This window comes from Silurus meridionalis, chromosome 13 (genome assembly GCF_014805685.1).
Source record: "Silurus meridionalis isolate SWU-2019-XX chromosome 13, ASM1480568v1, whole genome shotgun sequence".
Lineage (NCBI taxonomy): Eukaryota > Metazoa > Chordata > Actinopteri > Siluriformes > Siluridae > Silurus > Silurus meridionalis.
Genome location: NC_060896.1, coordinates 13855839 through 13868827, shown reverse-complemented (window position 1 = coordinate 13868827; position 12989 = coordinate 13855839). Strand labels below are relative to the sequence as shown.

The 12989-nt window shown below is 37.6% G+C and overlaps 2 protein-coding genes across 2 annotated transcripts in view; one reads left to right on the top strand and one right to left on the bottom strand.

Moving 5' to 3' along the window:
- Positions 1–7171, top strand: part of cttnbp2 (cortactin binding protein 2) — a 41009-nt gene extending 33838 nt beyond the window's left edge. The window contains exons 14-23 of the mRNA XM_046864456.1: positions 216–315; positions 423–578; positions 1054–1235; positions 1487–1665; positions 1770–1975; positions 2548–2730; positions 2836–2887; positions 3012–3123; positions 3381–3524; positions 5973–7171. Coding sequence (XP_046720412.1) covers positions 216–315; positions 423–578; positions 1054–1235; positions 1487–1665; positions 1770–1975; positions 2548–2730; positions 2836–2887; positions 3012–3123; positions 3381–3524; positions 5973–6278 — 1620 coding nt within the window. The 3' untranslated portion in view covers positions 6279–7171. The remainder of the gene's footprint in view (positions 1–215; positions 316–422; positions 579–1053; positions 1236–1486; positions 1666–1769; positions 1976–2547; positions 2731–2835; positions 2888–3011; positions 3124–3380; positions 3525–5972) is intronic.
- Positions 7172–9183: 2012 nt separating this feature from the next.
- cftr (CF transmembrane conductance regulator) overlaps positions 9184–12989 on the bottom strand; it is a 33767-nt gene continuing 29961 nt past the window's right edge. Inside the window, exons 25-27 of the mRNA XM_046865119.1 lie at positions 12734–12906; positions 12468–12573; positions 9184–10243 (exon numbers count right to left, since the gene is read on the bottom strand). Of these exons, the coding sequence (XP_046721075.1) occupies positions 10031–10243; positions 12468–12573; positions 12734–12906 (492 nt within the window). The 3' untranslated portion in view covers positions 9184–10030. The remainder of the gene's footprint in view (positions 10244–12467; positions 12574–12733; positions 12907–12989) is intronic.

Below are 12989 nucleotides of genomic sequence, written 5' to 3'. Positions count from 1 at the left end.
GTTAAAATAAACTTTTCTTTTATACCAATTGATACAAAAAAATGTAGGTCAATTGGGACTGTTCAGCATTTTAATACGTGGCATAATAGTATGTTAATTATTTTACTGTATAGTACTGTTTCAGTTTGTCTAGGAACATCTGCACTCGTTCCGTTACTTCAATCTTTTATTCAGTTTGTTTGGTTTTTTTGTCTGTATGTGTACATGCTACTCAGCACAGACAGGAGGCCATGGGAATAGACTGTGATGTAATCCGTGTGGAGATAGAGGAGGGTCTGTCTAAAGATCAACTGCTGGAGACCTTCATCAATTGTGGTATGACTTTGTTTTGTTTTTTTATAATTCTGCTTAATTTATAACTATTATACTAGTCACTATATAATTAACCCAAAATACTTTTGTGTTGTATTGTGTTGTGCCAGGGTTCCTAGTGTGTGTTCATGAGGCTGCTGTAAGTCGGTGTGTGGTGGTGGTGCTTGAAGGGCTGGAGAGAGCTCACTCCCTTAGCCACATCCTGGAGAATCTGTGTGAGGCTTTGGAGAACCGCGGCTCACTCTACTCCCTCTCTCTTAACCACAGTGAGAACCTCAAACTTCTTGTCATGGACATGTAGTGCAACTGGTAGCTAAGTAAAAGCAAAGTGTGGAAATGCCATGGAATGAGATAAAACACTTCTTTGAATCTGTTATTTGCCCATGTTTTGTTTCATATTGAATGTATAGCAACAACAGTTTATAAAATTTACTTTTAAATATGTAAAAATGAAATCAGATGTACTCTTGTTTAATTTAATTTAATCGCTTATTAATCATTTAGCTCCAACATATCCTCTTGTTCTCCTGAAATAGTAGTCTAGAACAAGCACTTCATTTACCTCTGGAATACTGTTCTAGTGAATGTTAGGAAGGCATGCTCCAAGTGAGGCAGTACAGCAAAGGGATTAAAAAAAAAAAAAAACATGTTTGACTATTTGTGATCATCATAGAATACATTCAGTATAACCTTTTAATCTTTATGTAAAACCCTTTTGACTTGCTGACATTTGGCCTTTAGGTGTGGACAGACTATACTACTTCCAAGAGAACAGTTTTCTAATTGGCACACTGGCCAAGCCACGGCTGCAGGGTGCCGAGTTGCGACTGCAGCAGCACTTCCGCTGGGTACAACTACGCTGGGACGCCGAGCCCCTCAGCAGCATGCTGGGACGCCACCTCCGCAGAAAGCTTCTCCACAAGGTCAATCCACATTTTCCTAATCGTTGTTCTATGAGTTTTAGTTGGTAATTGCATCCACTGCACATTCTGGCCACTATGAAGAACTATTATATTTAATCAGGAAGGAAAAACAGCTGTACTGTGTTCTAATATAAGTAAAAAATAAATTAAGCGGAAGTGGCAACAATACAGCAGACTAATTCAGTTACATTTTAGCATCTATATCTTTCTTTTGACTTTTGTCAATTTTGTCATTTTTGTGCTGGTTGCAGTTTCAGGGCCAACCCTGGACTCCTGAGGAACCGGTGCACAGAACACTGTCCTGGGTGTGTTCAGTCTGGCAGCAGCTCAACAGCTGCCTTTCTCGCCTAGGAACCCCTGAGGCCCTGCTCGGCCCTTATGTTTTTCTCTCATGCCCAGTCCTGCCAGAACAAAGACATGCCATACCGAAGTGAGTGCATCTTTCTTGCATACTTTCTCAAGGCCACTTGAGGTCACATTTTCATGTCCATGATGGCCTTCGGACTCTGTTTCGTTGTTTGTGCTACCTCGCAGGTGGTTGGCACGTCTGTGGAATGTGTTGGTGGTCCCACGCATTGAGGATGCTATCATCACTAGGGTAACAGCCAAGCACTCTCCTTTGCAGCAACGGTCTCCTAGCAACAAGGGCCTAAGTCCAGGGCAGAGGGCGGTAGTGCGAGCAGCTCTCAGTATTGTCCTGAATAAAGCCGTGCTTCACTGCTGCCCACTAGACAGATCAGGTGCAGTATTAAAACGCCATGGTGCAGTAACACACACTGGGTGCAGTTCTTACACACTTTGGGATGCGGATACACACAGTTATAGGCTTCATGTGCTGCACTGTCCTCTATGATAACATGTAAATCAATTATCAATTTTTTAGTCAAGCTGTGTGTTTTTGTAGGCTAAACCAAATGCAAAATTTCCAACATATTAGAATTTTCTTTGTCCTAGCATCCATATGTTGATGAATAGCTATACGTTATTAAAGCACAAGTTATTATGAATATAAAGAATATTTTTGTAATATTGCATTTAATTGAAAAAGCTAATTTGACTGTTGAATCTTGACATGGCACACCATATATAAATGTACAGTACAGTTGCCAGTTGAACTTATCAATAAGGTTTCACATTAGAGAGTCTTATATGTCATTTTACACAAACTCATATCTTATAAATAATTCTGTTCATTTGCAGCATGATAAGCCTGTTGAATAGCTGCACCTCATTCACAAGAACACGCATGCAGTGGAGTGTTCATGCACTCCAATAATTTCACAGTTGCATCTTTCTGTGTTTAAATATTCAGAGATCAACCAGCTCTTGCCAGAGTTTCGAGGTGGATGTTTTCCACTCTCCTCCATAAGCTACTCCTACAGGAAAGGTGGGAGGAAAGGGCGTGATAGCGCTGTGTGGAGACGATCCAACACCAGTCCAAGAAAAAAATCAACTCCTACATCTGGAATAGGCTCGAACACCTCTTTGCAAGAAGGTCAGGGATAATCTGTTGTCAGATATACGTTTATCATTCAAAACTGAGTATGACTTTTGTGAGAATCAATACATATTCATACACATTTCTATCTTTTTTCTTCAGGCCCTGTGTCCAATTTAGATGTTAACCTAATAACAAATGCCAATCATCCCAGGTTTGTTGTTCTGCTGGTGACACAGCAGAGGGCACTGTTCACACATTGACACGCCACTATTATGAAAGCCTTTTCTGTTGTTTATTGTTATGAGCCTATGTTAGTTTTAAATGTGTTTCTACAGAGTCACTGATGGGGGTTCGACTGGTCTCACTCTCTACTCTGATGATGAGAGCGACCTGATCCGGGAACTACAGACTATGTGCTCCAGCAAATCTGAGCCAGATATAAGCAAAGTAATTTAATACTGCATTCAGTACAAATAGCTCCAAGTCTGTATCCTGTTGTTTCCAGTGAACTGTGGATTGTTGTTGCATAATTTCTCCAATTGCTGCAGTGTTGACCAAAATGCTTTATTTGTACAAAAGAACTGAAACAACGGTTAACATCGTAGGAGTTTTGGTTGGGGGTTGTAACACTTAGCACTGTGGAACACCACAAATCCCTCTAATCTGTTTATCTATTAAAGATGTATTCTTTGCTTCTGCTGCAGATTGCTGTGTCCCAAGAGGACTTCATTATGCTTTCTGGCTCAAGTCGAGACACTCATCAGAGAAAAGTGGAGCAGAGCCATACTGGACTCCAAGTCAGCAGAGAAGACATTAGTTTGGACAGCAATAAACATCCAGTGCAGCAGGTAACACCAGCATGACTCACCATTGTCTGATCTAACACTGCAGATTCAGGTCATCTGCTAACAAATGAACTCTTCATAAGTTTATTTGTGAGCATGCTCATCAGGGGAACCTATTTCATATTATCCTGCAAAATCAATAAAGTCAGGCATTAATAACCCTAACCCTAACCCTAGATATAAGTCAAGTCACGAAGTTTGTAATGTTATTTTAACCACATATAAGTGTCTCAGTACACAACGTTTATCCAGAACCCTGATGCTACATAACAGAACCCAGAGCTACATAACAGAACCCAGAGCTACATAACAGAACCCAGAGCTACATAACAGAACCCAGAGCTACATAACAGAACCCAGAGCTACATAACAGAACACAGAGCTACATAACAAAACACAAAGCTACATAACAGAACCTAGAGCTACATAACAGAACCTAGAGCTACATAACAGAACCTAGAGCTACATAACAGAACCTAGAGCTACATAACAGAACACAGAGCTACATAACAGAACCTAGAGATACATAAAAGAACCTACAGCTACATAACAGAACACAGAGCTACATAACAGAACACAGAGCTAAGGACTAAAGTAAGTTGTTTTAGCCACATAAAGTGCATCGTGTGCAACCTAGTGCAAACAGTGCAAGAAAAAGACATACAAAAAATAAAATAAAAATTAAAGGCCATGTAGCCTCATACTGTATAATGGCTGATTAAATAATTACAGATATGATAACACTTCATATATTTGCTAGACTAGTGAGTCTCAACGTTTTTCTGCCATTCCCTACTGAAAAGGGGGGGGGTTTAATCCCCGCCTGTCCTCCGTCACCCCACAAAAATGGTAATTAAATACTTTGTTTATAAATGTCTTATTCTTTTGAAGTATCAAGTTCTGAATCAATAACATTAAATAGTTACAAAAATACTGAGAAAATAAAAGTGTAGTTGTGTTATCACTTTGCCTTACTGTCAAAAGAGTAAATGCATTTGGCAACAATGATGTACAAGTCAAGAACAACAAGTACACCATTTCAGATAGTGCTTTGTGCCTATGTTAGTGTGTTTATTGGGCTACTGCAGTCAACTTGCTGTCAGTTACCCGTTATTTTCTCGCAGTGGTTCCACCTTACAGTACATAAACCGAATTTACTCGCATTAATGAACTGATTGTTTGTTTGTGGTTGCTTTGTGTGTATTAACTTTATTTTAATAGGGAAAAGCATTAATGAAGATTAATGAATAGAACAAAAAATATTCCAATCCTGTCGTTTACTGCACCCCGCCTGTCATATCTTTATTCCCCGCTAGAGGGCCGCGCTTCGCACTTTGAGAACCGAGCAGAGCTATAGTCTGCAGGCTTCTCTTTTTGATACTTTTTGATACTAGTATTTATCGCATTGTAGATTAAAGATAAAGCAATTGTAAGGAAAGGCAGCAATAATATAACTCACACAACAATGTACAGTGCAATGTAGCAATGCCATGTTCTTCTGTAGGTTTGAAAGCCTTCATGAATGATTAGGTTATAAATATATTAGGAGTGGCAGCTTCAACAGTAGCATATTTCACAATCAGAAGGTTCACAATTCAGTTTGCACATGCACTAATTTGAGAAATGACGAAACAGAGGTTGCTGTAGTATGACGTAGGAGGAAATCCAACCTACATTTTTAAAGTGTCATTTGCCAGATACAATATAGTTGAGGAGATTAAAATTAAGGAATTTTAGGAACCTGTAGATTAAGGAACTTTCATATGTGCCAATTTTGACATTTTAATTACATTAACCTGGTGATTTATTCACATTAAAAAACATTACAGATACCACTGAAATAATCTGATTATACACTATATTGCCAAAAGTATTGGGTCACCTGGTCATAAGTTTGGTATGTGATTTTTGAGCATTGCATTCCACACTCAAATTGCCCAATTTGCTTGTATAATTCCCTCCACTCTCCCCTGCAGCTGTTCCACTAGATTTCGGAGTGATTTTATGGATATTTGTGTTCATCAACCACAAGGTTATTATGAAAAGCAGGTACTGATGTAGGTGAGGAGGCCTGGGGTGAAGTCACTGTTCCAATTCATCCCAAAGTTGTTCAGTATGGATGAGATCAGCGATCTATAGCAGGCCACTCAAGATCTTCCTCGCCAAAGCATGTACACCAGATCTTAAAGGAGCTCACTTTGTGCCACAGAGGCATTGCTATACTGGAACAGGTTTGGGTTCCCAAGTTCAAGTGAATTATTGCGCATCTAAAGAGGTCCTGTACAATTGAGTTCCTCCAGCTTTGTGGTAACGGTTTGGAAAAGAACCAAATCTAGCAGGAAAGGTCAGGTGACCTAAAATACTTTTGGCAATATAGTGTATTTGCTGTAAGTCAGCATTCTGTGCATGAATCTTGTCGCATTTAACGGATGATTTATGGATCGTTGACAGGTTAACAGCAGTCGTTCAGAAAATGTGCATACCTCTCCACGTCGAGTGGCCAGGCCCAAATCTCAGCTGCCAGTCCCTAGCAGCAAAGGGCATCAGCAAACTGCCAGCAGCGCCCGACCCCCCAATACCTTCACCCCCACTATCAGCAGCAGCAGCAGCATCCGTCTCTCCCAAACGCACAGCAGCAGAGCCCACATGAGCAGCAGAACAAGGCAGACACAACCCAAAAACAGAAACAAGCAACCAGAAGAGGAGATCTGGATCCTTAACTCCGACTTCCACAAAAACTACAATAAACGTGAATAGACTCCCGTTTCCAATCCTATATCCCTACTCTGTAAACTTCCTCCAAAGTGTGTTATTGACAGCTTTTTAATATTTATAATGAATGTTGTCCATACTTGTTACACTATATATTATCTTGTGTACTTTGGGACCATAGTTTTATTATATTTCAATGTTAAAGTATCAAATAAAATAAAATTTAAAAAAAAAGAGTATGGAAGGGAATTAGCCTAGGAAGGCTGATTAATGAAGTGCTTTGTGAGCTTTTAGGTGATTAAAGGAAAAACCCAGTCTTGTTTTTTTGCCAATAAGTATTTTCAGATAAGTATTTTATGTCTATATAGTTGCAAGATTGGTTCTACATATTGTTCAAATTAATCAGGGTTTTACCAGATATGTGTAAATAAAGAATTGGAACTTAAATGTTATATATAAATATAGTAGATGTGGTGATGCGCTTGTATACTGAAGAGCTTAAAAAAAAAAGAAAGAAAAAAAAACTTGTACATAGTGTTTCTAATATTACATTTTGGTAGATTTTTTTCACTTGTTTCAAAGTGAACTGAATGTGGCAATAAGTAACGTCATCGCGACACAAGTCCTCTCTTTTGTCTGTTAAGCCATAATGAGTCGTTTTTGTTGCCCATGGAATGTGTGCTGAGTCAGGACTTGCTTAAACTTTGACCCTTGTGCAGAAGCCACTGCTGAATTTTAAAAAGTGTCATTAATTTTTGATTTGTTCTTCTCTAACACTTCGGATAATCAAGTATTATTTTAACAGTCACCATTGTTCATATGTACAGAAGATTATAGTCAACCACTGATGTTGAATTGTGAGATAGGTGTCTGATGAGGTTCACAGAAATGTCCTGTTTCCTCTGAGCACAGCGATTAAAAATGCACTGTTACTCTAATCATTATGGCCAGTTATTGATTTTATTTTACCACATACCCACACATACTATAATCCAGTGTTACTGATCCAGGTGAAAATGTACTCTGAACAGATGTGAACATGACCACATACTATTAAAAACATGTTCCACCAATGAAGCACTGCATGCCACCATATCCATCATATCATATGTTTTTCCTCACTGTAAAGCCCCCTGTACATCCCACCTGCCTTTTCTGTCTAGCTAGGCAGTGAAGAACTTAAATGTATGCAATGGAGCATTTACCTGCATAAAGTCTATGTCCTTTTTAAATATTGATGACCATAAAAACTGAAACATTATATTTGCTTTAGTGATGTCTATAAGCACTTTACACCTTTACATTTACTTCGGGAGACTACAGCAGTGTCACTGGACGCTAACAGTGATGTCATGTTTCATTTATTTCATGTTGAATTCCCTCATTTTCGCTGTCATTCTTTTGAAACTTACTTCTCAGAAGAAACTAAAAATAGCCTAGAAGTCATTGAGGACAGTGGTTTAGACACATTATACATTTGGATCTCAATAAATTAGAATAGCATTGAAGAGTTGATTTATTTTAGTAATTCAATACAAAAAGTGAAACTCGTATATTATATAGATTCATCACACAGACTGATATATTTCAAGTGTTTATTTCTTTTAATTTTGATGATTTTGGCTTACAGCTAATGAAAACCCAAAATTCAGTATATCAGAAAATGAGAATATTGTGAAAATGTTAAATATTGGAGCCTGGTGGTGTCGCATTAATCAGCTCATTAACGCCAAACACCTGCAAAGGTTTCCTGAGCCTTTAAATGGTGTCTCAGTCTGGTTCAGGCTCCACTTGACAGTTGTCCAGAAGATGATCATTGACCCCCTGCACATGGAGGGTAAGACACAAAAGGTCATCGCTAAAGAAGCTGCTGTTCACAGAGTGCTGTATCCAAGCACATTCATGAAAAGTGGAATGGAAGGAAAAATGTGTAAAAAAATGGTAGAAAACGTGAAACCTTTCAAGACTTACCCATTCAAGAGTTTGGAGGAGATTTACAGAGAGTGTACTGCAGCTGGAGTCAGTTCTTAAAGAGATTTCACGCAAAGACGTATCCATTGGCTACAACTGACGCATTCCTTGTGTCGAGCAGCTTCTGAACCAGAGACAACGTCAGATGTGTCTTACCTGGACAAAGGACAAAAAGAATTGGACTGTTGCTCAGTGGGCCAAAGTCATCTTTTCAGATGAAAGGAAAGAAAATTTTGCATTTCATTTGGAAATCCAGGTCCCAGAGTCTGGAAAACGAAAGAAGAGGCACAGAATCCAAGTTGCTGGAGGTCCAGTGTAAAGTTTGCACAGTCAGTGGTGGTTTGGAGAGTCATGTCACCTGCTGGTGTTGGTCCATTGTATTTATCAAATCCAAGATCAGCACAGCCGTCTAGCAGGAAGTTTTAGAGCACTTCATGTTTTCCTCTGCTAACCAGCTTTATGGAGATGCTGATTTCATTTTCCAGCAGGATTTGGCACCTGCCCACACTGCCAAAAGCACCAAAAGTTGGTTAAATGACCATGGTGATGGTGTGCTTGACTGGCCAGCAAACTCAACAGACCTGAACCCCATAGAGAATCTTTGTCAAGAGGAAAATGAGAAACAAGAGACCAAAAAATGCAAATGAGCTGAAGACCACTGGCAAAGAACCTTGGGCTTCCATACCACCTCAGCAGTGCCACAGACTGATCACCTCCATGCCACGCTGAATTGAGGCAGTAATTAAAGTAAAAGGAGCCTCTACCAAGTATTGAGTACATACACAGTAAATGAACATACTTTTCAGAAGTATTAACATTTTTTTAAATATTGAATTGGTGGGTTTTTGTTAAATGTGAGCCAAAATCATCAAAAGAAAAAGGAAAAAAAACACATTTGAAAAATATCAGTCTGTGTGTGATGAATCTATATAATATGAGTTGCACTTTTTGTATTGAATTACTAAAATAAATCTTTTCATCTTTTCAAAAAAAAACTTTTTAATGCTATTCTAATTTATTGAGATGCACCTGTGTGGTGTGTTGCCTTGAATTAAAGCTAAGCTCAGATATTGTGACACATTTAGAAAATGACAGTTCATAAAAATCTCTTGGAAAAAAAAAATGTCATGTTTATTTTCTTTATACAATTATCATCAGTCTCAAACCTTTGGTTGGTAATGAAAAAAGAAATAATAATCCACTACTATCCAGTAATCCAGTAATAATCCAGTACTAATGTTGCATTTCATTACAGGCCTAATTTGTTAGTAGATAAATAAAATTCCTATATGTAACAAATAAAAGTTGCTGCCTGTGAGTTTTACAAAAGCACATTTTGCAGTACTTTCACAGAAACAAGTTTGAGGCTTGTGGACTGACAATTCAATAAATAAGATTTACAACAGTTTTTTCTGAAAACATGATGTCTGAAGGCCACCAAGAGGAAAAACTTTGGACCATTTTTTTTTTGTTGTTGTTCTTTTTTTCTTTTTTCTTTTTTTTACTTTTTACAGTGGAATGCTCATTTCCTGGTCCCATTGTCTCCAGTTATGAAAGTACCTTAAATTATATTTTTGTGTATATATATATATATATATATATATATATATATATATATATATATATATATATATAGTATAAAAAAAAAAAAAAAAAGATATTTATTGTACCACAATCATATTCCAGATCATCAGCGCACGTGCTAAAAAAAGATGCGCTTCAGAATGAGTGTGTAAAATGAGACGATAGGGTTCAGGACCTGAGAAGTCCCATGCTTAGCAGGAGCTCATGAAGACAGAGTCTCTGTTGTGTCTGATTGCCTTGGGCTACAGGCGAGTGTCCTGGATGTCGTCTTCTGTCTCCTCCTGTAGTGTGAGTGTGACTGAGCTCAGTTTGGGCTGTGGCACACGCAGGCTAGAGTTACGGCGTGGGAAGAGTTTGAGGCGCTCTGCTGGACTTATGGCCTGTTTCAGTTGGCTGGTCTCGTTCAGCAGGCGCTGGATCGACTCGTAAGTCTTCACCTTACCCTGTTCCATCATCTATAGCGAGGAGAAAAAATGTCACAAAAAAGACTTATCAAAGTAATTAACTGTATTGTAATGTAATTCTATGTTTAATATGTAGTATGACCAGGCATATAAATATAAACACAGCTAATATAACAGCACCATCCTCTTGGTCAGCTAGGCTGTGTTTGTCATGATGTAAATAAACTAGCTTAAAATATCTGCTCTACTGAGGACTGTGACCCAGATGAGCCCAGCTGCTGATAGCTCTATGTTCAAACAATGAAACTTTGTATAACAGTACAATCCAAGTTAATTCAAATTCAGAATAACCAATCTAATTTATCGTTCAGAGATCGGGAGTGAAAAAATGGTTCATTAGAAACCTAATACTTTCCAATATTAGGTATTTTTCCTCATGAAATGAGATCTTGGAGTATTGGGGAATGTGTATTATATGTAATACATTGTTTTAAAATTGGCCATTAATGATTGTTATATCACTTTTTGTATATACACTGTATAGCTGAATGTAAATCAACATATGGGCATCACACTTGAATGCTGTACTATTGTCTAGAATGTTTTTGTATGCTTTAAAATATGAATTTCCCTCCACTGTCCCTGTGTACAAGGTGAGTTTTAAACGATGTTTAACAAGCACAAATGGATGTGAGTGATCAGGTGTCTGCATATTTCTGGCCTTTAAGAGAAGCAGTCAGACTTATAGCCAAAATGATCAGAATACCTTTTAATAATTAATATAAAAGTAAAGAGCAAAGAGAGATGAAAGTGAAAGAAATGGACACAACTCCTGTGATACATTGATACATTTTTGTGTGTGATCTTGATGGTAGCTTTCCTCTGTCCTTGTCGACTAACAACAAATTTACCGGCTTATCCCTGGTAAACACCATAACCACATCAGTAAATACTATTCTTTAAAATAATTTTAATGCAGAGATGCCCAAACTAGGGACTTTAGTGACCCTTGATTTGGCCCACCATGCCATATATGAGACAAGGAAAAAATAAGGAGGTGGCATTTGGAAAAACCTTCGAAAAATAAGAACCAGCTTCATGTATCACATTAGAGGTCACTGAACAGCTGTACTGTATTAGGCACTGAACTTTATTATACATGTAATTGGATTGTTTCTTATTGTACTATAAGTTTCATTGAACTAGAACTTTGAACTATTCATTTTTGTATTTTTAAATATTGAAGCGTAAATAAGAGGAACCTTGGCAACTTTCATTTGAATATAATGGTTTGGTATTATGCAATTTCTAGCCACTTAAGTTTGTGTACCGCTGATTTAAAGCACCTAATATGCAGTTACCTAATAGCTGTACATTCTGCTATACTGATTGACATTATAATGTATTCAAAAGCAGCTTTTTGATTTTTTGGTCATTGCTGCTATTTTGGTGTTTGCATATAGTGTTTATATTGTGCATATAGCTGTGATCTCAAATCAAACATCTGTTAATAACTAATATCTTTTGCAATATACTTTATTATTTATGAAACAGCTAGATTTAAATGTTAATATGTTAAACGTATATGTAATACATTATACAGTAGATATAATGACTATAATTCAATTAAGATTGGTATGTGCTTTTTGAACATCCTATTCAACATCTAGATCCCATTTGCTGTAATAAAAACTTCCATTTTTCCACTAGTATGTGTGTGTGGAGATTTGTGCTCATTCAAGAGCACGAGAGCATTAGAAATATTTCGTAATGTATTGTGGGGAGGCCTGGGATTCAGTCAGTGTTCCAATTCATCCCACAGCTGTTCAACTGGGTTGCGGTTAGAGCTTTATAAGCAGGCCACTCAAGATCTTAAACTCTAAACCATTTAAACCATATCTTAATAAAACTTCTTGCACATGGGCATTGGTATGCTGGAAGGTTTGAGTCTTTTAGTTCTAGTGAAAGAAAAATCTAATGCTAATTCACTTCCTATAATCCTATATAAGAGTGTCTCCAACTTTATGTAACAGTTTGGGGAAGAATCACATTTAGAAGTCAGGTGTCCCAATGTTTTTGTTGATATAGTGTTGCTTGTTTTGGGTTTTTTTTGTATGGTAAAGTTTTCTGATGGGAGACATTTACATTATAATATATTTTGGAAGGAGTGTTTATCATCACATTAGCACTTTGTAACAGTCATTTTTTCAGAACAAAAAAATAGCATTTTATAGAAGAGCCAGTAAAATAAAAGTAATGAAAGAGAGAGCTTTACCAGGAAGCACTGGCACTCAAGTAGCGGTTCCACCTTGTGTTCACACAGTAAGATAGTGCAGGACGAAAAGGACTGCCGTAGCGTCTTCTTGAGTACCTTTACAGTGCTGCAATCCAAAAACCAATTCATCAGTTACCACAACAACAACCAGTGCAGTAATTTAATCCTAAATTAAAAGGGTTTTTTCTGTTCACAAAGAAATTACAAAAACATATTTCTACTGCTTTATGCACACTGTGTTACTGTTATGCTAGTGGTTTACCTACATGGGGTCAAGGTGGGCACTGGGTTCATCCAGCAGCAAGATACGTGACCTACTGAGAATGGATCGAGCCAAACACATTAGCTGCTTGTGGCCGTAGCTCAGCACATGTCCCCCATATTCCAACTGGAAATCCAGTTTATCTGGAAATTGCTCAATAACTGACTTAAGTCCCACCTGAAAAAAAATATTAATAAAAAAAAAAACAACTGAAACAAGTATAATTATGCTTTTCTGGAATTTCACTCATATCCATAAAG